The 19,108-nt window shown below is 39.4% G+C and overlaps 1 protein-coding gene across 2 annotated transcripts; it reads right to left on the reverse strand.

Annotated features, from left to right (window-relative positions):
- Positions 1 to 1,059: 1,059 nt before the first annotated feature.
- LOC127353343 (hyaluronidase-4) lies at positions 1,060 to 18,871 on the reverse strand. Of its 2 annotated transcripts, XM_051382505.1 has the most exons (5): positions 18,714 to 18,871; positions 10,070 to 10,161; positions 8,924 to 9,913; positions 6,532 to 6,621; positions 1,060 to 4,787 (listed from the first exon to the last, which is right to left on the reverse strand). In XM_051382505.1, exons 3-5 carry the CDS (start codon positions 9,878 to 9,880, stop codon positions 4,287 to 4,289), a joined length of 1,548 nt encoding a protein of 515 aa, XP_051238465.1. In that variant the 5' UTR covers positions 9,881 to 9,913; positions 10,070 to 10,161; positions 18,714 to 18,871; the 3' UTR covers positions 1,060 to 4,286. The 2 variants fall into 2 exon arrangements, with proteins under 2 accessions (XP_051238465.1, XP_051238466.1); XM_051382506.1 differs by lacking the exon at positions 10,070 to 10,161.
- Between the last annotated feature and the right edge of the window lie 237 nt (positions 18,872 to 19,108).

Below are 19,108 nucleotides of genomic sequence, written 5' to 3' on the forward strand. Positions count from 1 at the left end.
CTATTGTGTTAAGATCTAAGTTCCACAAAATTTTTGGGTGAATTGCTGAGATAACAGTTCTGATAAACAGAGTGTTATTAACTAAAGTGTGTCTTTCTTTAACTTTAACTGTATTTCTATATTGCAGTGTTTTTGTTAAAGTGTGGAGAGGGCCGAAGGCTTCTGGCAAAAAGTTTGACCCAAGTCATAAGGCAATGGTACCAAATACTAATGAAATGTATGTAAACTTCTGACTTTGAAGAAAGTAATAAAATCATTGTCTAAAAAATTCTCTCTCTCATTATTCTGGCATTTAGCAAATAGAAATAATTTTGGTAATCCTAACGGACCTAAAACAGGAAAAGTGATTGTCTGATTTCATGTCAGACAGTGAGAAAAAAAAGCGTATGTGTCTTTTTATACAGTGTATGTAAACTTCTGGTTTCAACTGTATATCATATATTTTCATAATTGATAGTATGCGGGTCCCATCTATAGCTGAGGAATTAATTTGAGCTTGGACATAACTTCCACCAGTGTTGCCACATATCACAAACTGATGTGGTCAGAGTTGTTGATCCACACTAGTGACTCACCAATGACTTTCGTTCACCCTTGTTCTGAAACATCTGTAGTTTACATGACTGAACTTAGATTAGGTGAACAGGGAAATATCTTTAAAGAACATTTAATTTGTCCAAGGCAAATTATATATCAACTGACTGCACTGTCGACCAGTATCTGTGTTTGACTTGTGCTCCACAGATCGATTGAATGTTTGATATTTTTCATGAGTCATCGTCGGTGAGAAAGTACAGAATGTTATCTTTTTGTCTACACCTCTTCCTCTTTTCAGCTTTCAGTATTTGGACAGAATCCAGACAGTAGATGATTCAGGTTTCCTGGCTTGGATGTGAAAACACTAGTGAGTGACATTTTACTGACATTTTACTGCAGCCACACTAGCACCATTGCAAGGCTGTAACACTCATCAGACGTGGCATGCACAAGTTGCACAAAGTGGAAGTTTTCTGATTGTCCAATTGGCTGCCGAAGAAACGTGTGCACAGAAGAAACGTGTACTGAAAGAAATTCTTTATTTGCAGTGCAATTACATTCAAATAACATTTTTCATGTGTTGCATAGTCCTTGCATATTTGGTTTACAATCTTAAGAGACAAAACATTGTGCACTGCAGTAAGCGCTACTGCAACAAGCTGAGTGAAGTGAAGCTCTTCAGAACTGAACTTCACCTGAAAGCTTGTTTGAGATGAAAGTACTGATTCAGTTCAAACCAGGATCAGGGTTACAGAGACTTGTAACATGCTACATGTTTAACTTAAAAGACCATAAAGTTAGAGAAACTCTACCTATAGACCATTAGACATCTTTGGGATGACCCACCCAACGCAAACCAGGTCTCAGGCCTACCTCTCCACTGGATTTGGTTAAGCTTAAAATGCTCCAGGTCTCTGACCAATGATACACTTGGACTGGACCCCAGAACACTCTGTTAGCAACAAATTATAAGTCAGTTTCACAAGAGGCTTTTTCTAGTGACTAAGCTCTTAGTGTGCAGTAAAAATAGAAACACAATGCTGCTGTTTATTTACTTTAAAGATATGTTCAAACTGAACATATAGTATATTTTCTGAGAGATGCGATTATGAAAAGACATGAATGGAAATGTAGTTGCTCTAGGCACAAAGTGTGCTGAGTTGAAAAGGCTAGTTGAAAATATTTCAAATGGAGTGGGAAAAACTGCAACTACATGCCATTTGTCTTTGCCCTCCAAAACGACCGATATGACCTTTTTCTGGTTTACAGCCTTATTTGGAGGACACAATTGTTTGTCACTGTCTTCCAAAATGATTACAGGTAATTCATGTGAGTGTTTTCTGCTCTGTCACTTCTATGGTTCAGGTCACTATAACTGCTTGATTAAGGTGAGGAAAAGATTGTGCACATGGTTAATGGTCCTAAAGTTAATGGAGTGTCCTAGCAGAAGTAGACAGGAATACAAACTACTAGACGAATGAAAGTTTAAACATCTACAGATGTATGAAAACTGAGCAAACTTCATTTGATAATGAAGTTTGAAAGCTCCTAAATAATGGACTTTAAGTGGAGAACTTTAGCATCCTAGATAGCTGTTCTCTGAGGGTTAATGGTCTGGGTAAAAACAAATCAAGACAGAAAACAACAAACTGGTAAGAACAGTTTTTCTGAACTCAGATTGGTTCAGGTTTGGGTCCATGTCAAGTACAAACGATTTGACTTAAATTCCCTTTAACCTACATTCAGTTTTTAGTCAGCTTTCTGCCTCCAGTCATGTTTTTGCAGAAGATGATACTTTAGTCCCCTTTACACTTTTGTACTGCTCTATATTTCAACTTTGGTTTGAACTGAAACCACCAACTTTGGAAAGCAGTAGGCACTGAAGAACCAAAGGACCAGAGAGAGCCACTGAGTCATGTATTCAGATTTAGTATGTGCCATCTTTTATATCCTGTTCAGTGTATCGTCATACCTACAGTAATGTTCATCAGTGACATAACTGCTTCCACAAGATGAGATATCACACATTTGATTTGATTCCTCTAAACTGAGATATAGTAACATCATCGTCTACATACAGTAATCATTGAAAAACAAACCTGATCCTCTATTCTTATACTTACATCCATATAGAAAAGCTACAGATACATAATATTTTGAAATGAATAGCACCTAAAACATGAGCACGCCACGTCCCAAAAGGGTCAAATATGAGGCATTTCCTTACAAGCTGTACTTCAAGAATATGTAAGCAACAGTACAAAAAATACACAATGTATAATGTCAAGTAAAATAACAGCTTATTGTTAAAGCTTCATGCCATTAGAAATAAACAAAAATTCTTAAAGGATGTCTTCAAAACAGCCTTGCCTCCTAGAACTTAGATTTATATACAACTAATTTGCAACAGCAAGTGTTTTGAGGGAAACCAAATTATGTTTTCTAATAACATAATGAGGAAATGTTAATTATCATACCTGACAAAAAAAACAAACATTGAACTTATTAGTGAAGTGTTCACTGACAATGTATTTCATTGATTTCCGCCAAAATAGGCAACCTAGGAAAACAGTCCATTTGACTAAAATCATGATCTTTCCTTTACCTCAGCTAGGTCTGGACATGAACCCCAGAACTGTGGTGTGCACTTTGTACGTCCACAGTCCACCCCAACCACCTGCTTTATCACTCCACCTTGCCACATAAATGTGGTGTTTCAAAAATGTTTATCTCTGAACATAATTCAGGCAGGTATTGGTTGTCATCACAATGTAATTCTTAAAACAATTTTGTAATGTAGAAACATAATTCATAGGAGACAGGATTGCTTCAAAAACACCAGACCAAGCATTAAATGTTAGTGATTATTTTCCTACATATGGTTGTGTGGTAGTATTAGCACCCTTTGGTTTTCATTGAAAGGCTTGGTTATTGTGTTTCCACAAAACAAACTGGAGGATCATTCCACAGCAAGCCACATTTTACTGCAATTCTTTTTAAGTGTGAAAAGTAAAAATGTGCAGTCTGATCCTCATTCTGCAGTGACACTTTTCAAACCTTCCCTTTCCTTTCCTTTCCTACATTTACTAATTAACATTCTTGGAAGAACTGCAGTTGTTGACACAAAAGGAAGTGCATGTTTTTGCTGTAGTCAAATACAGCTCAGTTTAACTGTACAATTAACCAAACCTTTATCTACCAACAGGCCAAACCCTGGTGTCATGTAAATTGCCATTACACTCCTTTTAAAAGGGTGTTTTTAGACATGTTACTTTTCAACACAGCAGTGATCAGAGAAAAAGGCTTTGTTTTCATTTCACATTTCACCATTAATGCAAACGCCCTCAGCTGAGTGTGTGATCATTGTGGCGATCAGCTTAAGTTCCTCTAATGGCCATGAGCAAAACTTACACCAATCAGCCATAACATTATGAGCACTGACAGGTGAAGGTAATAACACTGATTATCTGGTTATCATGGCTCTTGTCAGTGGGTGGATTATATCAGGCAGCAAGTGAACATTTTGTCCTCCACTTGATGTGTTAGAAGTAGGAAAAATGGGCAGCGTGAGGATTTGAGCAACTTTGACAAGGGCCACATTGTGATGGTTAGACGACAGACGTCCTTAGTTCAAATTCAGCCAAAGACCAGTTTGTCTTCTTCTTAAATCTAAGACATTATGCTGTCTGTGTGTTGAAAAACTAACATCTGCACACAGCTTTGTTGAAACCTATTTTTTGCAAACTGCGTCATACGGCCGTCTTTACCAACAATAAGTTCAACAGGATCATCAACAAAATCAGCTGAAGGCTATAGCTGGTCAGTGGTGCCACACTCTCCCCTCCCTCCCACCGTTCACCCTGCTCGTCCTCCCACTCCGTTCTCCGCCTCTCCTGCTCGTCCTCCTCCTCGTTCCTCCACGGCCTGTCATCCTCCCTCACTATGTTGATGCTGTCGCAGTCCTCGCCCTCATGGCCTTCGTAACAGTGGCAGCGAAACCTCTCAGTCAGCAGCTGCAGCTCGTGCTGTGAGTGCCACCCAGTAACGGCAAAGTTCCCATCAACAGAAAGCCGGATGCGGTAGCTTTTGGCACTCAGGTGGAGGTAATGGTGGGCGAGGGGGTCTCTACGGACACAGCGGCCATTCCCCTGGCACAGGAAGTCACTACAGACTTCAGCAGCTCGCGTCACATTCGTGATGTACTGGCCCAGGCGATGTCTCAGGAAGGATTTCACCTTGGTGCAGTTGTGCTGTGGAAACAAAACAACACATCTACATTTTTAAGCAATGTCTCACAAATTAGGTATAATGTAGATAGGAAGTTTTTATTGCAAAATGAGAAACCAGTAACATATGTATCAGTTTGATACTACCACCAGCCATTGGGTTCTTGTGTGTTCTTTCATTTGGTAGAGACATTTCTTTATCGAGGGTCACTCTACGTAGATATGTTGCATTTTAGTTCGAGTTTCCATGTATCTCCCATAGGCTTCAATAGGTCTACACTAAGCACATTGAACACATAAAACATTGTCTTTTATAGTTTCCTTGAGTGTGAGACAGATTACAGCCCTTCTTGTTCTTTAGGACCATTAGGAATTCTCAAGCAGCCGCTGGTGAGATTTTCTTAATTTCACATTCAGAATCACAACCTGAACACTACAGTCAAACAGAGACAGAATTTAACTTAGAGAAAGTGAGTCGGCCTAACTACCACAACATGAGAAATATTGAACAGTGAGTCATTCACCCTCTAATAAATTTCCTCCACAGACACCAAGCCCTCTGCAAAAAAAACCCCAAAATGTAGGTGATGCAAGTGAACAGTCTAACAAAATATCTGGAGACTTTTATTGTGAATAACGTAAAGGAAATTAAATGTGTTCATCACCGGAAAGAGCATAGTTGGCATTTATTCTTTTATTCATTTTAACCGCCGCAAAAAAATCTGAAAATAATGTTTGGATTGACTGCTTTTTATTCAAGTGACCATTGCGGCTCTCTCTGCCTTCAAAGACACAGTTTCAAGCAGTTAGCCCTGTTGTAATGGACAAACTGAGTCGAGCCAAGCTATCATGTGTATGGAAAAAGGTTATGCCTTGGCTGGTCAATTGCTTCCAAGGCTGGCTACTAGCACACCGAGCTAAATAAGGCGTATTACCATCCCCAACTGTAAACAAATTTGATTTGATTGGATTTGTTGCAGATTGCAACTCTCTCTCGCTTTACCCTCCCTTTCCAAGCATGAAGGAGAAGCTACGGTGGCCTCCAAACAACTAACGAACACCTATCTATCGATCGATCGATCTAGCCAGTGTTTGTCTGTTTTGGTTTACCATAGAAACTCCATGGAAGGCTACTCGTGGAGTCTATAGATATAAGATGATAAAAAACATTGAGGTGATTATATACTAATGAAAACATAGTTTTATTATTATGTTAAATTTCTGCCAATAGACTCTCCTATGTTACACACTGGACCTTTTAAGAGTTAAGGTGGGCAAAGCAGAGGGAAACAGATGCACTCAAAACATTTTTTGAAAAGCAACTGCAAATTCACTCAAGGCCACTCCCTGAGATTCTGGTGACTGTCAGATGCTGTTTGGATGCAGACGGGATCACTACAGGCCATAAAAACATGCATTACAGTTTTCAAAATGACAGTGACACACAGCGACCACATGATGTCAACTTTCTATTGTCTGACTCTATTTACAGCTGTGGTTTGTTCGGAGTCCAAAACAAATCAAGAAGCTTGAGGAAAGAGTGTTTTTCACATGAAAGTACACAGACTGTTTCAATAACACAAATTAGAACAAAAAGCCACAGCAATGCCTATGACCTGTGTTTAAATATTCTTTGTGTATCAGTGAATCATTAGCTGATAGACAAAGTCAGAGGATCCTTTCCCTCTGTGAGCCAACAGGTTGGTTTTACAGAAACAGGCCGTAAAGATGTAAGGGTCTTTTTTCGCAAAGCCCAAAGGACACCCACCCTGGACGAGGTCAGGTTCAGGTCTCCCCAAATGACAAATCCTGCAGCTCCCAGTGCAGCACTCTCCCCGATGGTGTGGATCAAGTCTTTCTGTAGGAAACACACAGGTACAGAAGTCACATCACAGGTCTGTCTCTGTCACTGACCCACATATAAAATAAATATAAAAATTATCTTAATTAACCAAAAAGCTTTTGAGTTAAATGATCAAACAGAACAAATTTTGAGAATGGATCTCTTCTATCACATGGCACGGAAGCCCTAAAAGGCCATGCATTCATACATTTTATTTCCTCCGTTTTCCCGAGATAACGATATAATTAATTTGAGATATCGAGATAATGACTGTGATATGATACTGGGTAGCCAGCCGTCTCCGATCTCCGTGGTAATCGCCACACTTAAATTTCGCGTAAGTATTATCGATTATGGTAATTGCGGAGAAACAGCGTATCACTCCGTTTTCAAAATAACAGTATTAAGAACAGTAAGCTATAATTCAAACCTAAATTTAAAATAAAATATGTTCCATTAAAGTGTTTCATGCACCCACAATGACTAAAAAACATACTTAATATCAAGCATTTTTACTGCACCAATGTGGAGAAATGCCAAAACAAAAGTTCCATATTTGTACCATAATGCTGAGAATACTTGTACACTTGAAATTTAAGTGCAGCTGATTTGACCACAGAGATCAGAGTACCGGCTGGCTTGACCGCAGTTATCATATCACAGTCATTATCTCGAGATCTCAAATGAATTATATCGTTATCTCGGGAAAACAAAGTTTCGTTATCTCGAGATCTCGAGAAAATTAACTCGTTATCACGGGAAAACGGAAGAAATAAAATGTATGAACGCATGGCCCTTTAGGGCTTCCTTAACATGGCATAACTGACAATCATATATTTTACTCAATGTAATTAATTCATTAAGACATAACTATGTATCATTGGTACAAAAACTACACAAAAACTCTTCAAATCCATGACTTTTATATACATTATTATATACTTTGTTCTATTTTATTTACTGTTTTGTAAATTTAATTTAAAATGTGTGTTAATACACTTTCTGTGTGTGTAACATGGAGAGGGCTATAACTGCATTTCATTATGCAATCCTGTATTGTATAATGATTATAAAGCTGAAGCTTAGACAAATGCATTTTATGTGACAAGAGAGAATAATTATGTTGACCAAAGAGCCACAAAATGGCGCCTCTGATTCTGTTCGAGATCAAGTGAAGAAGAACTGAAATATTTCTCAAATAAGCCTTTTTCAAAATTAAAATTATTTAAAATTAAAAACAGATATTTCAAAGGTTATTTCTAAAACTCCTCAATGAATCTGTAGGCATGTAGACAAATAACTGTATCAGGTAGAGCAAGGAAACCACAACACTGGTGACTCTGAGCTGCTGTTCTATGGATGTCCGCTAGATGGCAGAAGTCAATAAATTCAGACCTTCAGTCAGTGCAAACAGCCGGTGTAGTGAATAAAGGTACATCTTTATGTCAGAGATTCCTATTATATATTGTAGTGTCTTTGATAAACATCTGTGTATAAGTTCCAATAGTTTGATACTATGGCTTATGCAGCAGTAACAGTGATGGAAAGTAACTATATTATTATATGATTATTTTACTACAGTCAAGTATTTCTTTTGCAGTCAGAAATAAGTAAATCAGTGAGGATTAATAAATACTCTTGTGTATGTTTGTATTATTTCACAAATGTTTTATTATTTTTCTTCCATGTTATCTTTCTGAGGATAAATTAAATATAAACTATTTGACCACATCTGTCCTTGTCTTTACTGTACTGTTTAAAATGAATAAGTAATAATAAAAGTGATATATTATAATTAATTATAATTTAACCCAGGTGACATAAGGTTGTCCATCTTGACATTTCTTTTATTGTGCAGGTTGTCACAGAAAAAAACTTGGTGTGGGTCAGTGAATAGCTGCAATTTATCCATGTAAATGTCAAATGAATGTGGGAAAAGAGTTGAATATTTCCACCTTACGTCAGTTATATATATATATATATATATATATATATATATATATATATATATATATATATATATATATATATATGTATAGTAAAGATTTTAAGGTGCTGATAATATTGAACCATAATGTTATCTGCTTTTTTGTGACAACGTTCTTGTCAGTGTCCAAAACAACTCATATAACCTTTATACATATATAATGTTTACGCTTTTTATGATCTGTCACCTGGTTTGGGCACCTAAAGCTACTTGGTTATGGTTAGGGAGAGATTGTGGTTGTTGTTCAGGCTTCCACATTTAACATAATGTAACTATAACAAGCTACAGGACTGTCCAATAACTGTCCAACCAGATAAACGTTGTTCTTACTGCGGTGAGGAAGGTCAGGGCCTCGTCTCTGTAGCCCAGCCTCAGGTACACATAGGTGGGGAGGTCGTACTCTTTGGAAGTCAGCGAGGCAACCCGTAGCGACTCTCGGATTCTGTGCTGGGAGAAGTGCAGGTTGCTGATGCTGTTGGTGTGACTTTTCCTGATTGCCACAGAGGGGAAGAGTGCTGTGCTGCTGTTCCACAGCCACACCAGCTCTTCGTTCCTCAGCCTCTCGAGCAGAGGGCAGAAGCCTGTGTAGTTCTGCTCATGCAGGTTGTAGTTGTGGCAGTCAGGGTAGAGGTAGAAACCCCAGAGAGCATTGGGGCGAAGGCGTATCCCCAGCTGGATAGTCCTTTGCATGAATGCCCTGGCACTCTTCTCAAACCGCCGCCGTGCCAGCTCCTCCACCTGTGCCTCCGTCACGTTGATATACGCCTTGGCGGTCAGCTCCTTTGACTTGCGGCGGTAGATGTCTTTTTTGTGCCAGTTACGGTTCCACTGAGGCCGCCAGAACTCCCAGTCAATGACAGCCAGGCCACGGAAGTCCTCTGCAGGGATGAAGTGGTTAATGTCCTGGTAGGCCTTGAACAGATGCAGGTCCAGGCTGCAGTTCTGAGGCAGGCCGCCATGCACAGGAACGCCCTGTGGCGTGTAGTGGGGGTAGTAGCCCAGCCGGTTGGCATAGAAGATGGTGACGTTCTGGCCCGTCCAATCAGCACGCGGGCTCCCGTGGATGTGGAAGAGGTGGTCGATGTTGGTGGTAACATTGTACTTGATGATGCACATGTCCAGCGGGGCGTTCCAGGCTGCGATGAAGGGCTTCCGGCCAATCAAGGGCAGCTTGGCGGGTTTCTGACCGAAGGCGGCGTGGAAGAGCAGGAGCAGCCAGGAGCAGGTGAGGGCAACAGGTACAACATGGTGGGAGGAGGATGTCCCGCCCACTGGCACTACAGGCATCCTGGAGTTCAGAAGGAGCAGCTGTCAATCATCCTGAAAAGCGAGAGAGAGAGGCATGAAAAAAAACAGATATATTGATTATTTTTTCCAACTTTATCTAACTTGGCCATTTTTAAACTTCAAGATTCACCTAATCGCAGGTGTGTTGCACAAAGAATTGCATTAAAGAGGGGTGCCCAGGTAACTCACTGGGTAGAGCGTGTGTCAGGTTTAATCCGGCCCAAGGCCCTTTGCTGCATGTCATCCCCTCTCTCCCCTGCCTTTTCTGTCTCTCCACTTTCCTGTCAAATAAAGCAAAATCCCCCAAAATACTTAAAATAGAATTTGCATGAAAGGATAGGAGTTGGATTAGGGTTTAGTTTCGCATACTGAATAAGTCTTTAGAAGAGGAAGCCCCAAGTGAATCATATTCAAATGGTGATGTACATTAGATATTTCAGACATTTGGGAAGGCCCAGCAATACACTAGACAGCATTTCCATTTGAACACCTTTTTAGCAAATTCCTTAAATTTAATCAAAAGAAAGTTAAGACGTGACAAGATGAATAGGAGTAATGGTGATACATTAGGTTGTGATGTAGACATGACAGTCTTCTCTGTGTAAGAGGAATCGGGTAGAGCAACATCGAGGTGTATTTGAAAAAAATATTTTTGTCAGCCACTATCCCATCTTCGCTATTTACAATATATACCGACAGCACAGATTACAGTGAGACATAATGTGAATATAAAGAGCATGGTCTTTCACAGTAGTTGTTTGGGAATGTTAGACAGTGCCTCTCTAGCACCACCATCAGGAGAAAATGTTATCCTTACACACAAGAGATCAGTGGACAAAATTTCGTAAAATGTTATTATTGTGCGTACATTGCTGCGTAGGTAAGTAATAAGGCTTAAGACTCTTTTTAAAGTATATTCCAAAACTAGAATTCAATATACAAGTAAATATTGAGCAATCTCTAGGGATGTTGGATGTATACCAAGTGGCTGCCGCTGGGTCCCGACCCTACTGTTAAGACACTCTGGCGTCATGTCTCCAGCGGAGATGTTGACAGACTGACCAGAAAAAGCAACAGAGACACTAAACCTAAATAACAGTGTAAAATGTGTGTCAGCCCATCTGCAGAACTCTCTTCAACTTAATTTGACCTTCTGCCTGTTTTTATATTGTTCTCGTTCAATGAGTTTATGGAAGTCACAGCTGGATGAGCTCAACAGTTACTCTGAATTTACTCCAAACTGGTCATCTGCAGCGTCTGTCATATAAATAAATGTCTGCTTAACTATTCTCTGTGTTTGTGAGTGTTTAAATGTTTGAGTTACAGCACAATAGCAGATCATGAAAGCTTTAACATTCGCTTGTTCATGTGATTTTATGAGCCAATACTTTTTCCATGTTTAAGGCTGAAAACATCTGGGATTTATTCGTAAAGCCTCATTTACTTTCCAGTTCTTGAAACTTAATTTAAAAATCCTTGGAGGAGGTGCCCAGATAGCTCACTTGGTAGAGCTGGTGCCCCATGTACCAAGGCTGAGTTCTTTCTTAAAAACTTAAAAAAAAACTGAAATCCCAATACTTTTCCGAGAATTCAGAGATACAATAGCCTACAATGTACTGTTTTTAAACCACCACTACAAGGACAAATCTTTCACTTTTACACAAAAAATATCAAAAATACTAATCAGTGTGACATTCAATTTCAAATTCCTGCTCCCCAAATAATGGACCCTTTACATTTAAATGACCCAATGATCTTTCCACTGTCACCCTCAGGGCAATTTCACATTCATAGTAGTTTGTACTTTCAGACCTCTAAATCACTGTACACATACACAGCGTCTTAAATAGGTCTGGTGTTGTGCTCATTGACAGCTGTTATTCCTGGTTGTATAAAATGTCAACCAATCAGGGATATGGAGGCATTTTATTTTCATCTACTGACTGTTGCTGTCCTCTGAGACATAATTAGTTCTTGGCTCATTTCCATGGCACCCAAAAGGTCAGAGGTCACAGAGAGGAAGTCAGTTGACACCTAGGTATTCAAAAGAGGACTTCAGCTGGATAGACCACGGCTGCTTTCCTGTCCACATCTAGTCATCTTCTGACCAGAGCTGAAGCCTCAGGCCATAATGACAGGCTTCCCTTCCAAACGTCTCAGTATTTGCTGTGTCTCTGCGTCCAATATACAGCTGAGTGATCCAAACATTCAGTCAAAGAGCAAGGAAGGACCAATCCGATGTCGGAATTTTGGACTTAAGTCATTTCAGTCTAGGTTCTTTCTGTGTCATTTAGTACAATTCAAAGGTTAATTTAATATCTTACCAGCAATGTGAATACCAGGTTTTGACCTGACTGGTTGACGTTCATAAAGGTTTTTCACTTCTTCACTTTTTTAACGTATCTTGTTATTTATTGTAACATTCACAAATAACTGAATAATATTTCATTGAAAAGTAACTTCGAAAGAGTGCTGAAAATCTGTTCTCTAGTAAAAGTATTGTTACTGAAATATCAACTACAGAACTACTGGTGTTAAAAATACTTAAATAAAAGTACAAAATATTCTTCTCAAAAACTACTCAGAGTATTAGTTACTTTTTGATGATGTTTAATGCGTTATCAATAGCAGGTATTCAATCGAAAGGGGAGATTCATGTAGAAAATATCTGCTTAGAGCAAAGCCCATTTTTTCTGATAAATGATGAAAAAAGTTTAAATGCAGATATGATAAAGCAGGAATCATGTTTTTTAAAAGCATACTAAAACTGTTTTGTAATTTGTAGTGTAATTGATATAAATCGCAATACACTGCAAACAAACAGTCGGGCGAGGGTCTACTCTGTCTCCATTTGGTTTCTCTTTTTCCATATCTTCAGTCCTTGAATTACTCCCAACTTCTGCGCTGTTCTGGTCAGTTACCTCTCCAAACCTGTATCGGCTGCAGAGTTGTTGTTTTTTTCTTGGAAAAGGTAGAACAGACGCAGAACCACATTGTGAGCCGGCCAAGGAACTGCAGTGCACTCTATCTGAACAGCCCAGTGGGTAACATGGGCAGCTTGCAGGACTTTGGGGAACTTCTGCCTCCTGTGTGTCCTTGGCAATTGTCTACAAGTTTGGATATAATTCAAATTGTATACTTAAAGGTCTAGTGTATAACATTGGGGTGGATCTATATTGTATTTTACACTTCCTTTGCTGAACATACAGCCTCATCACTTCAATTATTACATCAGTATTGTATAATCTGTAGGTCATAATGACAGTAGTACAGATGAAAACCCTCTTTTTCAAAAATATATTGTTTCATGTTCACTTAAACACAATATTTTGTACTAATATTCTTTAGAAATCCTATAAAGCATTTTAATTTTGTTCTTATAATTTTATGGGAGTTTTTTTGTTTCCTATCTGAGTTATCAGTTTAGAATCAAAGTCTTTTCCTTTCTTTGTGTTACTGCCAGTTTTTCCTTTGAAAATATTTTGACTGCTTCACTTAGCCAAAACAGATCATTTTTCAAAGCCAACTGCAACATTACAGTAAATATATGGATGTACCACTGGATAATGGTTCTCAGTTTTAGCAGAAATGACTTCCATCTGAATCCTGGCAGAGAGCAGAGCAGACATGTTTTGATCATGGAAAAAAATTTGATTTTTCTCTTTGTAGGTTTTCTGTTTAAACTTGAAATCTTTGAGCCCTACTCAAAGCTGGTCCTGATTAAGCAACATCAAGGTGTGACAGATCTCTATACTGCTACACAGGCTCTGTGTAGACCATCATGGATCACTGTTTACAGATGGGTACCTCTTAATATGCAATACTGGTTGCTTTTAAGTTAACCATCTCACAAATGTTACTAAACAGAACATGCTTCAGTTTTGATCACTACATACCCATTTAAAGTTTTACATTCAGAGTTGTATGTGTTGAATTTAAATGGAAGCTGTTCAGCATGAGGAGGATGACAGAAAAATGTCTGTCTACACTTGTGCTTCTGAAGATGACTTTCATAACCACAAGCAGGGCTGCCACTACTGATTATTTTTTATCATCGCTTCATCTTCTGATAACTTCCCACTGCCTAAAGCCATGTCAAGTGCCTTGAACAAACAACCAATGCCGTGGGAGTTTCAGGTGAGGAAAGTTTAAAACAATCCTTGAACTGTAGATGCTCTGGTCAGAGGAGCATGAGTCCATTTGGTGTCATAGGCACCAGCAAAACCTGCCATACGACCACAGTCTGGCTTCACCTGGAAGGCTGAACTGGATCAAGCTTTTATGTACTCTAGTTGAGATCAAAATAAAAGACGGTTGGGAAAAACTTTAGATTAAATGCATTGAAGTTCATGTTTAAAGTTTGGCTTTGTGTCAAAGCGAATTATTTATCCCGAAGAGCTTGGAGCCGCGGGCTGGTCTGGCATCGATTAAGATAAGAGTTTGTTAATGTCTGTGGTTCTTGTGGAATGGCTCCACTCATTCAACAAAAACAAAAAGGGAGAGACTGTCTAATTTTCAGTGTCTCTGTTGGAAAATTGGGGTGAATTTGAGCCACAGTTGCCAGTGTCTGAAGTTTAGATGGTTTTTCGGCCTCTCTGCAGTGTCCCTGAACCAGATGACAAAGGGCTAGGGTAGACTACAAGGCAAGAATGTTGGCACGCCGGCATGCAGTTCTGTAACTCTGCACAGCTGATAACAGATCAGTTCATGATCTCTTATCTGTGTGTTCACTTGAGGACTGAAGGAAAGCCAGATTTGTTCTTTGGTGTAGGGCTCAGTGTGCTGCTGTACAACCTCAACAACTTCAGCAACCTCAGGAGTTAATTTCACACCAGTTACTCCTAGAAGTGAATTGCATGCCCAAAGAAAGCATTTTGAACTGAATGAAGCTGACAGTTTGATGGAGGCATTTCTAACAAGATGGAAAGAGGAGAACACTAAACACATTCAGAGATGCCAGGGGAGGGAGAAGCATGTCCTTGGTTTGATGTTTGGGAATCAAGCCGAACCCCTGATGGAGGACCAAGGGGTGGAAGCCAGATTAACAGATTCCCTCACATGCGCCATCTGTCATGTAAATATGTTCCTATGCTGACCTGAAGTCACCAAGTCATATTACTAGCCTGATTCTGACTGACTTTCATGCTGCTGTCTAATAATTGAACACAACTGCAGACCTGTATTTACAAATCCTAAATACCTGCATGTTCTTCAAGTCTCTGCAAGTTTAAGTTCCTGGAAGAAGGGAAATCTACCTGAAAACTAAAAGTAGTTTTACCTGCTTGTCCTTCATCCTCCTCCGCACAATCCCTATTTTTTCACCTTGTTTTTCAACCACATCACAATTATTGGGCTTTCTAAGGAAATTTTGGACGCTCAGAATGAATTGACCGAATCAGAGGAGAATTTGACGTCAAACCATTTTCCAGATAATTGTGAAAACGTAAACCTAATTGTTACAGCACCACCTTGAGATGAATGAATGTCAAAGCAAATGCTTTTCTAGAGCAGTTGTTCCCAACCTGTGGGTTATGAATCTGAAGAGATGATTAACAGGGTTAGAAAGCAGAAAAAATAATACTGCTACACAAAATTGGATTTTTTAAATGTATTCTAACTTAACCCTTTTATCGATAATTACTGGCTGGTTTTATCTCATCAGGCCTCTTACATCTTCACCTCTCCTAAACATGGGTAACCAGTGACAGTGTCGCAGGTATACATAGCTTTGTTTGAAGGTGTCACATGCCAAAAATGTTGGGAGCCACTGGCCACGAGAGCAATGACACATGTTGACGTATCCTGACTTGTTCATATGGGATGACGTGTCAGAACTCCACAGATGGGTGGAACAGAGCACAGTGGGTGTGGGTGTATTTCCTTTGACAGACAGCAATCCTGTTAGCATCACCCTAGAGCTTGCAGTGTTCATTACAGTCTTAATGAGTGCTGGGCAGCTCAAACAACATCCTAAAGATTTATCTATTCTCTGAGCTGGGTGAAAGGTCATGGGGTCATTAAAGGGTCAATTCTCTGCGGAACAGAAAAGAGATTGGGACATGTCATCACACTTCAAAATTTTGGAAGTGGAAATTTTGTCCTGCCAACATACACCGGCAGTGGTATAAACTCAGTTTATTGTCCTACTATATATAAAAATATTATCTTTTCATTGGTAAACGAAAGTATACGACACCTTTCTAGTCTTCTGGCCACTCAAAGTGCTTTACACTACATGTTACATTTACCCGTTCATATACTGATGGCAGAAACTGCATGCAAGGTTGCCACATGCTCATCAGAAGGGGTTCAGCAGCTTGCTCAAGGGCACTTCAACATGCAGCATGACTGAATCATCAACCTTCTGATTAGTGGACGACCTGCTCTATCTGAGCCACAGCCCCCATTGTGTTCTGTACTTTCAGCAGTGAGTTACAGATGGAACAACAACAACTTTCTGCATACTGCAGATTTAATGATAATTAACCTGATCAGCCACTACCAGTAATCAATACACAAGCTAATAAACCATTAATCAAACAAATAGGTCAACATCAGACTCATACTTTAGTGTTTTCATAGTGGTAACAAAATGTAAAAAAATAGACATAGCAGTTTGAAAACCTCCCTGCACTCTCTGGGGATAATATTATAATCCCTTTAAAAAAGATTACATAATAACAATGCCTTATGTCCATAAAAACACCTAACTCACATAAAGTGTGTCATATATTGACAGTCTTCTTGTTCATTTAGCATCAGTGTAATCCATGAAGATAAACCTTCCTTGCAGACTTTACATTTTATGACCTCGACTTTCTAGCCTCCGTTGGTTAACTGCACTTAGTGGGAGAAGGCTGTGGGAGAATACTGTGGGAATGAGGCGAACAATTAAAAAAAATTAAGATTTCTCACCAAAATAAGTGCTGGTTGGTGGATAAAATATACACAGAATTAAAAACCAACTTGTAGCACTGTTAATCCACCATCTATTGTGTGTGTGTCTTTTGGTCCATGGCTATTCCTGACTAAACCCTCATTTGTACAAGCATTATATAAAGGGAAATCGCTACGGCAGATGGTGGCAATTTTAAGTTAATTTGAGATTTAAAGATCAGCAGTGCCTAAGTTACAATTTTTTTTTTTATGCTCAGTATCTTTTATGAATCAAAGTTAAGTACACCATCAGAACTGATTTTAAGACTTGGTTCCAGTATAACTGAAGAACATTTTTACAAATTAGAAATGAGGCCTCAGGACTTTCCACAGTCACACGAAGCTGATTGAAACATGTTAACCAGAGCAAAGAGAACCATTTTAACAAATATTCCTGGTGACCAAATGTGGTCATGATTCATGTTCCTCACACGAGAGCCTGAAAACAAAAGCTAGAGAACAGGAACCACCAAGGCTGAAATATTTCCACTCAGCAGAGCCAAATCTAATCACTGCGCCTGGTGAGCACCAAGGCTCCAGAAATCACTCTGCCAGGATGAAGACGATTGGTGAGGTTGGGTTTGGGGTGGATTTGTCAGATGGAGAAAACCGATGGATGACATCAGAGGAAGAAAGAAGACAGAACTGATGGAGATTAAAATAGTAAAAGTATATAAAATAGTATATAACAAAAAACTATTTTGTATCCAGGATCTTTGTTTATTCTGATGGTCTACTTTGTATCACGTTTTGTTATCATCTCAAGGAAGTCATGTGACAAAGGGATTTTTATCAGCACTGACAGTCAAATGACAGTTAAAAGCTTTTACTTGTAAGAGAAGAAAAATAATTGGAATAATTGAAAAAAGGATCTGAGTACTTCTTCCACCACTGGCTGATGCATCTGCGATAAAATGGGTGCTAATAAAAAAAAGCAAAATTCAGGCACTTTTATTGTACTTTATATATATTTTTTTGTTTCTTGTGCTGCTGTAATGTGAATTTCCCCATAGGGATCAAAGATGCAACTGAAACAACCAAAGTTCCTGTCTGACGTCTTATCATGCAATGTGACAATCAACTATAGAACCTGACATGCTGTATATCATTGTAACACTATATATGTATTGGAAGTTCTTTTGGTTACACCAGTCACCAGAGTTCCTCAATAAAATCCATTTAGGCAGACGATCCTTCAGATTAACTGCAGAGCTCAACGTATAGTCCTGAAATCCTGTCAGCTAACCAAGACTCCCAGCTTAAGCTTTTGATCTTTAACCCCAGACACATTAACCCTCTGTCTCTCTGTGGAGGGCAGACTGAAAAACAACGTGCTCCCATAAACAGAAAAGAACTTTTTATAGCCTGCTGTGATGAACTTTAATCCAGCTGCTGTCACTGACTTTCTTCAAAAACTGTGACCTCCCATGCTGTCGGCTTTTCTGACTATTTACTGTAAGTCATTATGAGTCAGAGTGTCTGCTACATGACTGAAACTCCACCTAAATGGGACCTTCAGTGTCTCCATTATAACTGATGTGCAGCTTTTGACCAGAATGTTAATGCCTGTTGGGTAAAAACACCACTCAGAGACTTAAAAAAATGTGCTGCTGTGTGTCTGATTTCTAAATTGCAAGGGTATTGTTCAGTGTCGGCCAACATTCCTGGCATGACAGGGCGCTCCCCCCCTCCCCCTCCTCCCCTTTCCTGCATCACCCAAAAACAGACGCTCAAGCCATGCTGTAACACCCAGGGTTGCCGCCTCCCTCAGGGTTTAAAAATACATTTTATTTTCCTCTTGGTGCAGAATAACAAAATCTGAAAAAAAAGTCAAACTTTTGCCAGATAGAAATGAGAGAAACAAGCTTGAAATAGTTAGCTGGTGAAAACGTGGTACCTGAGTTTAACAGCTCGCCTGTAGATGCTGCACACCGACCAATAATTAGCAGGTGAGGTGGGGGTCTCTTCTTTGGGGTCACCGCAGGGGTCATGGTGGCCCTCTGCGCCGTACGTCCAAAAGACTTTTATTCATTCCCTCTGTCAGTCTGAAAGACAAGCCAGCTATCCACACTTATATACAGCCCAGAGAGGGAGGAGAAAGCGTCACTACCACAACACAGCGATTAGAGAACAGAGAGGGAGGGGGTGAGAAACACAGAGACATAGTACAGATAGAGAGAGAGAGGTTCTAAATCCCTGCAAGTTTTTTGAGCTTCTCTGAGGTCTGATCCTCTGTGGAAGAAAAGTCTCAACTCAACCACTGCAGTCAGCATCAGACAGGAAGACAGACAT

This window comes from Dicentrarchus labrax, unplaced genomic scaffold, assembly GCF_905237075.1.
Source record: "Dicentrarchus labrax unplaced genomic scaffold, dlabrax2021, whole genome shotgun sequence".
NCBI classification, from domain to species: domain Eukaryota; kingdom Metazoa; phylum Chordata; class Actinopteri; family Moronidae; genus Dicentrarchus; species Dicentrarchus labrax.